This window comes from Trachypithecus francoisi, unplaced genomic scaffold, assembly GCF_009764315.1.
Source record: "Trachypithecus francoisi isolate TF-2019V2 unplaced genomic scaffold, Tfra_2.0 Lachesis_group8, whole genome shotgun sequence".
NCBI classification, from domain to species: domain Eukaryota; kingdom Metazoa; phylum Chordata; class Mammalia; order Primates; family Cercopithecidae; genus Trachypithecus; species Trachypithecus francoisi.
The window spans coordinates 84520147-84537027 of NW_022681473.1; the positions used below are offsets into that span (position 1 = coordinate 84520147).

General features: G+C 44.0%; 1 protein-coding gene across 1 annotated transcript; it reads left to right on the forward strand.

Annotated features, from left to right (window-relative positions):
* Positions 1–9741: 9741 nt before the first annotated feature.
* Positions 9742–15712, forward strand: FUT4 (fucosyltransferase 4). Its single transcript, XM_033207052.1, has one exon. It carries the CDS (start codon positions 9908–9910, stop codon positions 11498–11500), a length of 1593 nt encoding a protein of 530 aa, XP_033062943.1. The 5' UTR covers positions 9742–9907; the 3' UTR covers positions 11501–15712.
* The last annotated feature ends 1169 nt before the right edge of the window (positions 15713–16881 follow it).

The window sequence follows — 16881 nt, forward strand, 5'->3', positions numbered from 1 at the left end:
CAGTCAGTGCAGACACTGGATAACTTGGTGTCATAAGGGCTTACAGCCTGCTTTTTTTTCTCTTACTTTGTCGCCTTGGCTGGAGGACACTGGCACAATCACGGCTCACTGCAGCCTCAGCTTCTTGGGCTCAAGCGATCCTCCTGCCTCAGTCCTACAAGTAGTTGGGATTACAGGCATGCACCACCATGCCCAGCTAATTTTTGTATTTTTAGTAGAGATGAGATTTTACCATGTTGCACAGGCTGGTCTCAAACTCCTGGGCTCCAGCAATCCAACTGCGTTGGCCTCCCAAAGTGCTGGGATTACAGGCATGAGCCACCATGCCCGACCACAGCCCACTAATTAATTTGGCCAAATAGTCATGACAAAAGCATCTTTGAAGTACACAGATTAAAAGTAGAAAATAAAAAAACAAATTGATTGGGAAAACTATTTTCTTACAGCTGCATCTGTTGGGACAGTTTTTTTTAAGACAACTTTTTAATCTTATTTTTAAAGAGCTGTATCCTATGGTTTATCTTATTAACACATCCTTTATCTTACAACTGAAATATTTATAGAGATAGAAATTATAAAATGAAGAGGTTTTTGGTTTTAATAAAAGTGCTATCATATTATATACATTTTATAGCCCTCGTTTTTTCACTTGGCCATACATTATGATCATTTTCCTATGTAAAATATTTGTCTAAATTACGATTTTATAGGTTGTATGTCATGATATGGCTATACCAAAATTTACTTAACCTCAGTCTTATTGATTAGCATTCATTTGTATCCAAATTTTCTACACTTGGCATTTTAACGAGTATTTCCACCTCCTCCCATACAACACATACAAAACCCCTTATGCATTCTTCATAGCCTAGATTACTCTCTCCCTAATCCTGACAGAAATCTGCAAGTTTACACTCTGGAAGGAAGAAATCAGTAGGACTTTGGATGAAAATAGGGTGATCAATTTTGTAGTCAACATAGTCCATTTAAGAACGATGCCTCTTTAGTTTCCAGAATGTTTCAGCTCCTATCAAAACACACACACATGCACACACATGCACACACACACACAGAGAGAGAGAGAGAGAGAGAGAGAGAGAGACACGGGGGATTGGAAGTTAACATGGATGAACCTGGAGAACATTACACTGAATGTAATAAATCAGTTCCAGAAGGACAAATACTGCATGATTCCACTTATATGTGGTATCTACAGCAGTCAAAACATTTGGGAGCAGAGTAGTTGCCAGGGGCTGGGGTTGGGGACTGCTGGGGAGAATGGGGGAATTGCTAGTCAAAAAGCATAAAATTTCAGTTGTGCAAGGTGAATAAGTTCTAGAGATCTGCTGAACGTTGTGTCTAGAGAGCAGGGCTTGTGATGGGTGGTTTTCTCTATATGTGCTGTTCGTAACCAAAAAAATCCTGATACAGCTACCTTTAGTTTTATCTGACTTAATTACAGTTCTTGCTTGGAGCACATGTTTGTGGGCTAAATAGCTTCTTTCTAATTTATGATTCCACATCATGCCTCCATAACTAAAGGAGAGAGAGTGGAAAAGATTGGATGGAGGGACTCATGTCTACCTCCTTCCCCGGAAGGAAATTTGCTTCCCTTTAACTTGAATTTTTCTTTTCTTTTTTTTTTTTACATTCTGAAAAGCCTTGCCTAACAAATGGTAAATGGGGATAAGAAAGTTGCAAAGACAAGTGTCTAATTTTTTACTCTGACAATGACACTTGATCAATACAGAAGTCATAAAGGATGAATTGATAAGGCAATCAAGGAAATACGATTTCAAAAGGCAACTGGTCAGGGTTACTGAAAGTCTAACACAATCACAACTTCTGACATCAACCTGTGGACTCAGGTGTGGAACTGCTTTGAAGTTATAATTAAAATGGGTGGGTTGAGTTTGACAGCTAGCATGTCCCACAAGGGCAGATATTTTTTGTTTGTTCAGTTACACCTCATATGCCTGGCACATAATTGGCATTCAATAAATGTTACTGAATGAAGTTATAGCTTTTGCAGATTTGTAAGCCCAAATAAGATCTGACCCTAATGTACCCCTACAAATATCAACATAGAACAATTCTCAGTCCTGTATTGCTTGGAAACACTTTGAAAATAGCACTATAAGCCTGCTAATTTACTTTTATATAAAAGTAAATGAAACCTAAATATTGTATATTTTTAAGTAACTCAGCAAATACTGGGGTCATCATATCAAAATCTCTACTAGCAACCTTCATCAGTATTTCTCAGACTGTGAATCGGGAAATGGGAGAGCTTCAAAGGAGCCAAGGAAGCTAAACAGCTATTCAGTGGTGGAAATGATGAAGCGTGGGCTCAGAGAATGGGTGGTCAGAATGCATCTACGTTTTTCATGGAAGGCTTGCCGCTATTTCCCTGCTGCCTTGGATGATCCAGGAAACTAACTGTTTGAACAGTGAGCTTACTCAAGAAAGAGGCTATCCGTTCATGCAGTGCCCAGTGGTGCTGTCAGAACAGTTATTCCTGCAATGCAGTTATGTCTCTCTCTCTCTCTCTGTCTGTCTGTCTCTCTCTCTGTCCCTCCCTCCCCCAGCCCAAGACCAAAAGTTTATTGACTTGCACTAAACATTACTAAGATTAAATACAGAGCAAACATTTTCTTTGGGGTGGTTAAAATTAATCTTATTATAGCCAGCATTATTAATGTGATTTCATCCTTATACATTGTGCAAGACTTCTGGGCTGTGGTTTATTTGGCCACAGAAAGCATGATCTGGAACCATAAAATTGGCTGTCTGACTTCAGGAATGTTTTCTTCCATGTAACATAAGCAACATGCATTTACCCTTTCATTTTCTATACTTGTCAAAAATCTACTGTATGTCCCTAATTTTGTCCACTTCCATCCAACAAGTATTTTTTAATATTACAAGTGCCCCAGGCCCTTTTAGAGGAAGAATTACAGGAAGGAATGTAAGCAGCCCAGTTAGAACCACTGTTCTATGCTAATTGGTTGTTGGTGTGGTCAAAGAATTACCTTACCTGTAGGAAAAGACATCATTTCTCTGTTTTCTTCCATGAAGCACATCCTGGGTCTGTGTAAGAAATGAGACCAGAAAAGAGGAGGAAGAGGGTACTCAAGATCCCTTCCTCCATCTGAAGAGAGTTGGTCTACCTCTCTGAGTGAAACTCCAGCTACCTTGAGTTAGGGTGCAGCCATGTAAAAGTACTGAGAACAGGTACCACAGTAAGCCCAGACCACATATATTTGAGTTTCTGAAACTGTACAGGATTTGTGCTAACTCATTTGAGGATTCAAGTAGATTTGGGATGGTGGCAAGGAACAGTGTTGGTGAATCTGGATGAGATCTGGAGAGGCCGATGTGATACTTAACCATTTTTACCCTATACTTCGGTACCATAATATTTATCTTAATCATTATTTTATAGTCCAGATTCTTTCATATAAATCTTCATAAGTGCAGGAATTACATTGTTTCATTAGTGCCTCAAGAAATGTAAAATAAATAGTGATGTTCATTCATTCATTCATTTATTAATTTATTTAATAAATGTGTATTAAATATTTGTCAGGCATGTGCCAGGCATTGCACTGTGTGATGTTAACATGTTTATCTGAATGTCAAAATAATTTTATTTTGTGTAAACCTTGTATTCTATAATTTTTTCCACATGACTGAAAATAAACTCTATTTTAGGAAAAGGTAGTTTAACAACGAGAATGTAGGGTAAAATCTTGAAATATTTAAAATATCATGAAATTACAGTCAGCCTCCATATCTGTGTGTTCCATATCCTTGGATTCAAAAAAACTTGGATTGAAAACATTCGGGAAAAAAAAGGATGGTTCCGTCTGTACTGAACATGTACACACCTTTTTGTTTTTGGTCATTGTTCCTTAAACAATAGAGTGTAACAACTATTTACATAGCATTTACATTTTATTGGGTATTATAAAGTAATCTAGAGATTATTTAAAGTACACTGGAGGATTGTGCAGGTTATATACAAATACTATACCATTTTATATAAGGGATATGAGCATCTATAGGTTTTGATATCCATGGAGCTTTCTTCTACACTACTTTTGCAACCTTCAGTGTCCAAAGACCCTTCTCCATGTCTGATCTCATCTTCATGCTTGCAACTGAACGCCAGTTCTTTCTGTGCAAATGGATATGGAGGGATGACTGCATTTCTGATTTTAACCAAAACTTCACTATGTCCATTTTTCTGAGCATCCACAATTCTTGCATTTCCTATTCTGTCAAGTAAGTGTACAGGAAGAACTTGAGTGCATAAAAAGTACAACACGTTAGTGTAAATATAATAAATTCCCATATTGACTGACTATAACAATTTCTTTTAGGGTCTGTACATTTTCACACTTAGATAAAAAGAAAAGCACTTATAAATTTGTGTTAGGTTTATTTTTCTTCCTTTTTTTTTTTTTTTTTTTTTTTGAGACGGAGTCTCTCTCTGTCGCCCGGACTGGAGTGCAGTGGTCAGATCTCAGCTCACTGCAAGCTCCGCCTCCCGGGTTTACGCCATTCTCCTGCCTCAGCCTCCCGAGTAGCTGGGACTACAGGCGCCCGCCACCTCGCCCAGCTAGTTTTTGTATTTTTAGTAGAGACGGGGTTTCACTGTGTTAGCCAGGATGGTCTCGATCTCCTGACCTCGTGATCCGCCCGTCTCGGCCTCCCAAAGTGCTGGGATTACAGGCTTGAGCCACCGCGCCCGGCCCTTCCTTTTTTTTTGAGACAGAGTCAGGCTGGAGTGCAGTAGCATGATCTTGGCTCACTGCAACCTCCGCCTCCCAGGTTCTAGTGATTCTCATGCCTCAGCCTCCTGACTAGCTGGAACTGCAGGCATGCACCACCACGTCCAGCTAATTTTTTTTTTTTTTTGTGTGTGCTTTTAGTAGAGATGGGTTTTCACCATGTTGGCCAGGCTGGTCTCTAACTCCTGACCTTGTGTGATCTGCCCGCCTCGGCCTCTCAAAGTCCTGGGATTAGAGGTGTGAGCCACCGCTCCCAGCAGTTTTATTTTGCTATAAAGGATTTAGCAGGACAATGAACAATAGATTGTGGGTGTCGTTGATTGTACACAATTTTTGATTTTTAACCTACAGTCCATTCCATACTTTTATCTGTCCAATTATGCATGGTTAAACAATTGTTCCTGACAAAGGAAACTGTCTCCACCTATTTGCACACAGATTAGCCATTCCAACCACACCTGCTCACTGACGCCCTCAGCATTTCCTGGTAAGTACACAATGTAGAAAGAGACTCAATTGCTTTTTTCTCTCTTCAAGGAAAGAAATTTAAAACATACTCAGCAGGCCAATGTTCAGACACAGAGATCTCAGATCCAACCAAGGGTAACAACCCATTTGAGGGCAGCCTGAATCTCAAGGAGTTTATGCTGACAGAGCTTGGCTCCACCTGGAAAGCCAGGCAGTCAGAACCTATTCTGGGGCTTCCATAGGAAACATCAAATCTGTCTCTGGTGAGTAATACTGGGAGAGGCTTTAAATGAACTAGGATAGTCTTATTATCAAATGAACTATTTCCTTGAGAAAGAATAACGAATGAGTTCGAATTTTAGGAACCACCGTTGGTCTGGTTCTTGCTCCCAAAGAATTCTGTCCAATATAAAATTTTGGAAACTAATAGGTCACTTTTGGCATGTTATGAGTTTATTGCTCATTCAGTGTCATAAATTGAGTCTTGAATTATGGAGCTTTCTTCTACACTACTTTTGCAAACTTCAGGGTCCAAAGACCCTTCTCCATGCCTGATCTCATCTTCATGCTTGCTACTGAAAGCCAGTTATTTCTGTGCAATATTTTGTGGAAACTGAGAGGCCCTTAAATGCACAAAGAATCATTTGTTGTCACCAAATGTAAAAGAATCATGGACTCTTCTTCCATGTTCTAAATCTAAGATGATTTAGAGTTCATTTAGTACAGCCTCTTCATTATAAGAATAGTAATATCTCCTTCCACGTGGGTAGCAGACATATTTTTGCCCACAAGCATTCTTTCCCTATTTTTCAGGTAACACCACCTCATTTTTGCTTTTGGGTCACTTCTCTCCCTGCACTGTTATTCAAGAATAACAGATTATTCCACATCTGTTATTCAGATGGGACTGATTCTAGCTCCAGAGGAGGGTCTAAAGAGAGTACCCGGCCGGGCGTGGTGGCTCAAGCCTGTAATCCCAGTACTTTGGGAGGCCGAGAGGGGTGGATCACGAGGTTAGGAGATCGAGACCATCCTGGCTAACACGGTGAAACCCCGTCTCTACTAAAAAAAAAAAAAAAAAAAAAAACTAGCCAGGCGTGGTGGCGGGCGCCTGTAGTCCCAGCTACTCGGGAGGCCTCTGAGGCAGGAGAATGGCGTAAACCCGGGAGGCGGAGCTTGCAGTGAGCTGAGATCCAGCCACTGCACTCCAGCCTGGGCGACAGAGCGAGACTCCGTCTCAAAAAAAAAAAAAAAGAGAGTATCCATTCCCTGACCACAGTGATTGCTTCAAGAATGGACACTTGTTCCGGGTTTGGCCAATGAGAGCAGCCTAATTTGATATCATTTCTGATGCCTGTCGCCAGGACTATGCTTAATACATGTACAATATTTTCCACTGAAAGCTTAAGGGACATTTCAAGGTCATAGCAAGTCATTCACATAGCCAAGATCTCCGATGCCTTCCCGTTGTGTAGTGGGGAAAGAGATACCAACAGATAATTTCGGTAATACATTAAGGGCATACATTCGTTCAACAAATATTCATTGAGATGATGAACACTACTAGATACCTGGTTCCATGGTGAGTGCTCAGGATGGAGTTTTGAATGAAACAGTCATGATCTCTGGATGTCCCATGATGCAGCACGTGTGACAGTGCACAGGAGGGCCATGTAAACTACCCTGGATATATGTTTGTGGGTATCCAGAAAGACTTCCTGGAGAAAGGAACCAGTCTCCTAAATCTCTCTGAATCTATCCTCCTTTCATTTTCTTCCTCATCCTCACAGCTACTGTGTCAGTTCAGGCCCTTTTTATTTCACATCTGAATTACAGCAATAACATTCCAACTGAACATCACACCCCTACTCTTACCCTGTTTTTACCGAACTCTTTACTAATGACATAATTTTTTCTTAGAAACTTTTTTCTAAAGTATAATATCCACCGATAAAAGTACATATGTAAGCATACAGTTTGATGAATTTCCTTAACCAAACACACCCATTAACCAGAGCCTACATTAACAAACACAGTCAGCGTTTCGCAGACCCCCTCCATGTCCCCATCCATATAGTCACCCTCCTCATACATAATAAAAATAAGAATTCGTTTTAAAAATGAATATCGCTTCCTTCCTTTGTTAAAGCCTTCTAAGGACTTTCTTGACAGCCTGCAGGATAAACCCCAACTCCTTTGCCAAACTATTCCCTAGTAATTCCTCGCCTACTGTCCCAGTCTTCCCTCCCTGGCCTCTGCAGTGCTGCTCCCTCTGTGGGAACTAACACCTCAGCCCTCTTCCTCTGCATTGTCATGATTTCTAATTATTGCAGGAGCCACCTTCTCAAAGCCTTCCATGATCCCTTACCTCCCCACTATCTGTTTCTTTTGTAGATTTTTGAAGGTAGCAACGGTGTTTTCCATTTGTTTCCCAATTTGTTAAATAAATAAGTGAGCAAACTTATTAATTTCCCATAACTCCTTTCCTCCCTTTCCTTCCCCACTACTCTACCAATGGCTCTTTTAAAAGAACAACAATCCAGTCCCCTGTGAATGTTGTGCATGTATGAGATGCACAATGATCGCGTATGATCTTCAACCAGCAGTCTGCGAAGTCATGACTGGTTTCCATTGATCCAGCCACACCTTACTGCCTAGTATCTGCTCCTCCCACACCAAATAAGGGTACTGTAGGGGCAGTTTGTGGTCTCAACCCTACCGAGGTAAGAGGGCACAAAGAAAATTGATATGCACCAGACCTCGGGCATTCTTCAGGTAAAAAGATGGCTTAATTGGAACATTCAGAGGCTTAAGAGAAAAACGGGAGTGGAGGAAGGAAGCAATCAAGCAGGGTAGTATTTCCCAAATGCCTACCGGCCATGTGCCAGACAAAATGTTAGGCTCTATCTGTGATGTCTCATTTAACTGAAGTGGGAGAAGAACGCGAATAAATGGCTGGATTCCTGAACTGCATAAAAAGAGAAGCCAATACACTTTTTCCTTTATTTGGTTGAAACAAGTTATTTGTGCATTTATAGCTTTTTCTTTTAATTAAAAGTAAGAGTGGAAAACTCACTGAAATGTCTAATTTCAAATAAAATATTTGATTTCTAATTTCTGTTTTTCAAACAAACAAAAAAACCCCCCGAAGCATTATGAAAGGTTTTACTGTGTAGGAGGAAACGTCACTAGGTTGATGGGCCTAGCCAGAACAACTAACACCCTCCATCTAGCCTCCAAACTGAGGCTGTGACCCCGCAGAAAGAGCCACTTGAAGCCACTTTTATAGAAGCTTTTACGCTCTATACTTGATTTTTTTCTTTTCTTTTCTTTTTTTTTTTTGAGACGGAGTCTCGCTTTGTTGCCCAGGCTGCTGGGGTGCAGTGGTGCGATCTCAGCTCATTGCAAGCTCCGCCTCCTGGGTTGACGCCATTTTCCTGCCTCAGCTTCCCGAGTAGCTGGGACTACAGGCGCCCGCCACCACATCCAGCTAATTTTTTGTATTTTTGTCAGAGACGGGGTTTCACCGTGTTAGCGAGGATGGTCTCGATCTCCTGACCTCGGGATCCGCCTGCCTTGGCTTCCCAAAGTGCTGGGACATAGGCGTGAGACACCATGCCCGGCCTATACTTGATTTTTAATGAAAACATTCTTAGTAATAAATTCATATGGCTAACCCAAATTTATTTTCTGTAGGCATAACATCAAAAACACCTGACAGGATTGCCCCATTCCCAGCACTGTATCTCTCCCCTAATATCAGTGGGACTCCACTAATGCACAGTTGTGATCTACTAAAACTTCTCTTAAAACTGCCTCCTCTTCCAAAGCCTTAACTTGGGTGCTCGAATATTTATCTTCGTCATCATTTTTATCATCCAAAGTATTTTACATAACCTTCATGGGTGCAGACATTGTTTAAATGCTTGGCAAAATTAATAGTGATGCTCATTCAGTCATCTCACTGAACGGACAATAAATTCCTTGACGACAAGGGCCTCGGGCGGCCACATCTTCATCTTTGGTTTATGAGTCCTGTGCGTCTTGGTACAAGCAATACTACTATGAGCCGGTAAGTCAGACTTATTTGTTGGGGAACCAAAGGAAAGAACATGTTTTGATTGCTAAGAAAACATTTTGTTCTCTATCCTTACTAGGCTGGCAGGCAAAGGGAATGTTCTTATGAGCACTCACATTGAAAGCTTAAGTTTCACGAAATGCACAGACTCTGAAGGCCGCGCCGCTGGGGGCTGCCTCCACAATCCGCCCATCTCGGCGGGCCACGAGGTCCTGGCCACCGACGCGGTGGCCGAGCCTCTCCTCGCACATTCCCCCGGCCTCTTGACTCCCTCCCTCCCTCAAGCCCTCCCTCCGGCGGGCGTCGCTGGCGGGTGGCTAGGCCCAACGGCAGGAAGCCGACGCGGATCCTCCGTCCTGCGGCGCCGGGTCCGCCTTCCGTCTGTTCCAGCGCCTGCTCCTGCGCGGCAGCTGCTTTGGAAGGTCTCGAGCCCCCTGTACCTTCCCAGGGATGAACCGGGCCTTCCCTCTGGAAGGCGAGGGTTCGGGCCACCGTGAGCGAGGGGCGGGGCGGTGGGCGCGCGCAGAGGGAAACCAGATCAGCTGAGAGAGAATAGGAGTAGTGGATGAGGCGCCTGTGGGGCGCGGCCCGGGAGCCCTCGGGCGCGGGCTGGGAGGAGTGGGCGGAGGCGCCGCAGGAGGCTCCTGGGGCCTGGTCGGGCTGGCTGGGCCCCGGGCGCAGTGGAGGAAAGGGACGGGCGGTGCCCGGTTGGGCGTCCTGGCCAGCTCACCTTGCCCTGGCGGCTCGCCCCGCCCGGCACTTGGGAGGAGCGGGGCTGGGCCTGCGGCCTTTGGATTCCGGGACCGCCCCCTTCCATTCCCGGGTCAGCGGCAAGCTGCAGCGACGGCTGGAATCGCAGCTGCAGCATGAGAGCCGGTGCCGCTCCTCCACGCCTACGGACGCGTGGCAAGCGGAGGCAACTCTGCCGGTTCTCGCCATGGGGGCGCCGTGGGGTTCACCGGCGGCGGCGGCGGGCGGGCGGCGCGGGTGGCGCCGAGGCCGGGGGCTGCCTTGGACCGTCTGGGCGCTGGCAGCCGCCGGCTTGATGTGTACGGCGCTGATCACCTATGCCTGCTGGGGGCAGCTGCCGCCTCTGCCCTGGGCGTCGCCAACCCCGCCGCGACCGGTGGGCGTGCTGCTGTGGTGGGAGCCCTTCGGGGGGCGCGGCAATGCCGCGAGGCCGCCCCCCGACTGCCGGCTGCGCTTCAACATTAGCGGCTGCCGCCTGCTCACCGACCGCGCGTCCTACGGAGAGGCTCAGGCCGTGCTTTTCCACCACCGCGACCTTGTGAAGGGACCCCCCGACTGGCCCCCGCCCTGGGGCGTCCAGGCGCGCAGTGCCGAGGAGGTGGAACTGCGAGTGTTGGACGACGAGGAGGCAGCGGCGGCGGCGGCAGAAGCCCTGGCGACCTCCAGCCCCAGGCCCCCAGGCCAGCGCTGGGTTTGGATGAACTTCGAGTCGCCCTCGCACTCCCCAGGGCTGCGAAGCCTGGCAAGTAACCTCTTCAACTGGACGCTCTCTTACAGGGCAGACTCGGACATCTTCGTGCCTTATGGCTACCTCTACCCCAGGAGCCACCCCGGCGACCAGCCGTCAGGCCTGGCCCCGCTACTGTCGCGGAAACAGGGGCTAGTGGCATGGGTGGTGAGCCACTGGGACGAGCGCCAGGCCCGGGTCCGCTACTACCACCAGCTGAGCCAACACGTGGCTGTGGACGTATTCGGCCGGGGCGGGCCCGGGCAGCCGGTGCCCGAAATTGGGCTCCTGCACACAGTGGCCCGCTACAAGTTCTACCTGGCTTTCGAGAACTCGCAGCACCTGGATTATATCACGGAGAAGCTCTGGCGCAACGCGTTGCTCGCTGGGGCAGTGCCGGTGGTGTTGGGCCCCGACCGTGCCAACTACGAGCGCTTCATGCCCCGCGGCGCCTTCATCCATGTGGACGACTTCCCAAGCGCCTCCTCCCTGGCCTCGTACCTGCTTTTCCTAGACCGCAACCCCGCGGTCTATCGCCGCTACTTCCACTGGCGCCGGAGGTACGCTGTCCACATCACCTCCTTCTGGGACGAGCCTTGGTGCCGGGTCTGCCAGGCTGTCCAGAAGGCTGGGGACCAGCCCAAGAGCATACGCAACTTGGCCAGCTGGTTTGAGCGGTGAAGCCGCCCTCCCCTGGAAGTGACCCAGGGGAGGTCAAGTTGTCAGCTTTTTGATCCTCTACTGTGCATCTCCTTGACTGCCGAATCATGGGAGTAAGTTCTTCAAACACCTATTTTTGCTCTATGGGAAAAAGGCGATTTTACCAACGAACATGACTCCGCAGAGATGGGGGCCCGGTTTCCATATTTTTTGCACAGCTAGCAGTTGGGCCCCCTTTGCTGTTGATGAGCATCATTGTTTAGGGGTGAAGGAGGGGGTTCTTCTTCACCTTGTAACCAGTGCAGAAATGAAATAGCTTAGCTGCGAGACGCCGTTGAGGCGGTTTCTCTGAATTTCCCCGTCTGCCATAGGCCGGATTTGTGGCCAGTGCAGCCTCCAAATCTCATACACACTGTTCCCGATTCACATTTTTCTGGACGGAGGTGAAGCAAATTTCTGGTTGTAGAAGGAGACTTGTTGGTGGAGAGTAGAAGGACTGTGGCTGCAGGTGGGTCTTTGTTGTTTGGATTCCTCACAGCCTTGGCTCCTGAGATAGGTGAGGAGGGCAGTCCAAGAGGGGCCGCTGACTTCTTTAATAAGTACTATCTGTTTCCCCTGTCCTGTGAATGGAAGCAAAATGCTGGATTGTCCTTGGAGGAGAGTTAAGATGAATATATGGGTGCACCTCACTTTACATAAGAAATGTATTCCTGAAAAGCTGCATTTAAATCAAGTCCCAAATTCACTGACTTAGGGGAGTTCAGTATTTAATGAAACCCTATGGAGAATTTATCCCTTTACAATGTGAATAAGCATCTCCTAATGTTTCTTCTGTCTTTATGGTTTTCCATAACCTGGATTTTTTAAAGGCATATTAAAATTACAGATGTGAAAATAAAGCAGAAGCAACCTTCTTCCCTCTTCCCAGAAAACCAGTCTGTGTTTACAGACAGAAGAGAAGGAAGCCACAGTGTCACTTCCACACAATTATTTATTTCATGTCTTTACTGGACCTGAAATTTAAACTGCAGTGCCAGTCCTGCAGGAGTGCTGGCATTACCCTCTGCAGAACAATGAAAGGTATTGCACTACATTATGGAACCATGTAAAAGAAAAAAAGTTTCATGATGTCTGTTAGTGGCAGTTTTTGTTTATCTCTGTCAGTTTTTAGTTAAATGTTTAGATCCTCGGAACTACATTAGTGCCTACTATTCACTTACTCTTGTCTCTTGTTAAAGGCTAAATCTGCACTTCTCCCTGGTGCCAGCAGGTTCCCCTCATAGTCAACGTAGTGGTATAGCATATCCTCACATTTCCAGTGCCCTTGAGACTGTGCTGTGGAACCAATCTTGAACATACGTGCATTGATTTGACAAAGTTACTGAGTAAGCAGCATATTCAGCAGGTGCCACTACATACCTACTCTGTGCCAAACACTGAGCTTGAGGCCCTAGGAAAGATAGAGAATTATACAAGGCAAAGTCCTTCTCTTTAGGGCGCTTATAATCTGTCACTTCCAAAAAGTAAACGTGACTGATAAAACAAGTGGCAGAACCTGTTTGATTACTGTGACAGTCTTAATGATACCATAAATCAATATTAGAAAGCTAGTTGACTTAAAGCCTGAAATAATGGGCATTTTCGCCTCCACTTATTAGAATAAGGACCCTCAATGACTATTGTGGATAGGGTCAAGATTAACTAGTTTTATACAGAGTTCTGCTGTAAATAGTCATTTTGCGTTTGATTAGTGCAATTATCTGAATCAAAAAGCAAGTTTTACCTCTCTGTACATATTTTTGCAGACATACTTGAAAAATTCACTTAAATCTAGGTGCTTCAGTTCACTGTCTTGAGAGGAGAAATGAAAAGCTGTGGAGAAAATGTCCTCATTGAAGTTTTATAGTGAGGGCAGAATTACAATTACAAAGTGCCAGCCACCGAATAAAGATAAAAGTTCAGTTCTTAAAATGAGTTTTTATGAGGTAACAGTCAGTGATCTTGATGTTCCTGGGATTCTACATGGGGCAGTGGGAAAGAGTTCAGGTTTTGAAGGTAACCTAGTTTAGGTCTGAATTCCAGCTATGTGACATTGGGTAAATTCGTAGTAGCCCTGAGCCTCAGCTTCCTCATCTGTAAAATGACTGAGGAAAATACTTCACAAGCTCATTTTGAGCACTTTAGGAAGTGAAAGCACCTAAAATAGCAGGCACCCAACTGATGATTTTATATCTTCCTTCTTTGCTTGCAGTGATTTCAGGATATCCTCTTACCATTTATAGGTCTAAAATTATATCTGAAGGTATATTGTAGAATAACTCTAAAATAAAAAGGATGGTGCCTCATATCATGTATTTTAAATGAGTCCCTAAAGCTAAGCCATATTTCAAGAATCATGATTACCATTTAGATTAAGCTGGACTAGGAAGAAGCACCTAGGCTTTCTTTGAATATATATTTTTTTGTTTGTTTGGGTCAAGCTCTATAGTTAAATTAGTATCATTTATTTTACCAATTTTTTTAGTATTAAGTCCATTTAGAACCATATTTATGGAATATTTAGCATGAGGAAGGTATAATTGCATTTCTTTTTTTTGAGATGGAGTCTCTCACTGTCACCCTGGCTGGAGTGCAGTGGCATGATCTCGGCTCACTGCAACCTCCGCCTCCTGGGTTCAAGTGATTCTCCTGCCTCAGCCTCCTGAGCAGCTGAGACTAAAGGCACCCGCCACAACGCCCGGCCAATTTTTTGTATTTTTAGTAGAGACTGAGTTTCACCATGTTGGGCAGGCTGGTCTTAAACTCCTGACTTTGTGATCTGCCTGCCTCAGCCTCTCAAAGTGCTGGGATTACAGGTGTGAGCCAGCGTGCCCAGCCATTGCATTTTTACTCACATACACGTTGTTAATATGGAACAATTTGTTAACACTAATCTCATGAGAGAGTAAGATAAATGTGGCATTTGCTCATTTTATTTTGCATATATTAAATTGAGTAGGTTCAGCTCTAACATACCTTAAGAGAAATGCATATCAGTGCACTGTATGTATTTCAAAATGCCTTTCCTATGATTGTCATATCCTCCTTTAAGGCTTTTCCCTCAAATTTATTACAAATTTAGTATTTTTAGTACTTGATGACTCTAATTACATGAATGCACCTGGAATGACATTTGTATCAGAAGACAGTCTGACTTGCTTTCAGTATTCACAAGTTCTTTCCAGTTTCCAAGTCTTTCCCTAGCAGTAATTCAGGGGAGAGAGGGTGGTTTCATGTAAAGAGTGTGCAGTTTGGAGTCAGAACCTGGGTATGTGACTCTGTGGCCTTGATGAAGCAAGTTATTTAAACTCTTGAGTTTTAGCTTTCTCCTTTATAATGCATGAATGCCCATCCCCCTACAAAACAAAGATTAAATGTGATGATGTATGCCAACGTGCTTTGTATATTGTAAAGTGCTATATAATTATAAGACGTTCTAAATTTTCGAGGATCTAAACCAGGGATTGGCAAACGTTTTTCCAGAGAGTAAATATTTCACACTTTGCATATATAATTTACGGAGGTGCTGAGAGGATAGATTAGACACTTGAAGTACTCAGGATAGTGCCTGGCATGTAGGAAGCACCTGGAAAATATTCACTGTGATTACCATCAGTCCATTTTACCGGGGAAGGAGCCAAGGTCCAGGCCCATTGAAGGACGTGCATAAGATTACAGTAGCAGTGGCAGAACCAGCCATGCTTGTGCAAATCACAACCCCTTTGAGCCTCTGTCACCTGAACTGCAAAATGAGTGGGTTAGACAAAATTATCTCTTGGGACCTCCTAGTTCCACTTGCTGTCATTCTACTAACTGGCACCCTAAGGTTGAAAGTGCTAATCTGCTTTCCAATGTGGCTTCCTTACAGTCTGGAACTGACAATATGCAGGAGCAGTAAACTGGTACAAAACCAGGAATCAGAGAAAGAAAATATGATTTAGCTTCAAAGATGTAAATTACATATATAGTATACTATATTTTTTTTAAAGCCTTATATGCCTCAGATATCAGGGAAAAGAGCCAAGTCCTTGGTATTTAGTTTGGTGAATACTTGCATTGAATACATGTCAAGATGTCATTTTTGAATGTGTCTCAGGGATTTGTATGCTACAGATTATTTTAACAAATCAAGTGTTTATGTACACATGTTCAGATTTTTTGACAAAATGATTAAAATAATGAGATGGAAAATGACTCCTTGCTTATAATGTATGTCCTCCATGCACTAATGTGTTCAGTCCTCACCCGTGGGGTATTTCTTGGCTTGGGGCAGTTTCTGTAAGTTCACTAGTTCTAGACTGGTAATTGGAATGTGATGGCTTTGCCTCTTCTGTGTTGCACCAAGTCCAATTCAGCTTGTCCTCTTGTTCTTTCTTGCCTGTCTTTTCCGCTTTATTCTGAGGAATCATCTCCAAGGGCATAAGTAGTATACTCCTTTCTCTCAGTCCAGTTTATTTTACTAAGTGCTCTGATGTGATGCCTCCATGTATTGTCTTTAGCTCTAAATGCCATAAATTAAATGCCATTTTAAAAAGAGTGGGATCAGAACTGGGAACACGATGATGGGCAGACAGAAGGGGAGGCAAGCTTTCTTCTTAACAGCCAATGCTCGAATTATTGAAATAGGAAAATATGAAGTAATAAACACCAACTATTGTCTCCTCTTTCCTACCTGCCCTCCTCCAACACCACACACACATGCACGCACGCACATACATTCTGACATGTTCTTTTAAGCACAGACTTTGAAAAATGATGACGACCAGCTGAAGATAGAAGCAGGACTGGCAAGAAAAGAGGACTCAATAATGAATGAGTAAAAAGAAAAGTGCATTATAAAATAGAGCAGGTGGTGAATATAGATGGGGAGTGAAGAGAAAAAGAAAGATGGGGGTGGGGATAAAAGTACAAAGTGAAGAGAAGGAAGATCAGATAGAATAAAGGGAGAGGCTAGGAAACGAGAAAAGTAGAGGGAAGATAAGGGTTAAACGACAAGAGTGGCGGGACAAAGGAGAAACACATGCAGCAAGAATGAAGAAATGGGTTAAAATCCACCACTCTCTGCCACAATGCTGAAAAGAAACCTTTGCTCCAGCTTGAAACACAGCATCTGTCGGCAGATGGGGAGTGAAATTAAGAAGTCTGAATTCACTGACAGGGAAAGTCAGAAACTTAGCAAGAAATCACCTAACATTTTAGCAGAAATATAGAACTGACATGATGATTGACTCATGACAACAGATTCTTGAACTTGAATGAAGGTCCTTTTTTTCATCTTGGAAAATTAACATTCATGGCCATTTTTTCCTTCCTAGACAGCGTATTTTATCTGTACTCAATATTCACTTTTAAAGAAATCTACT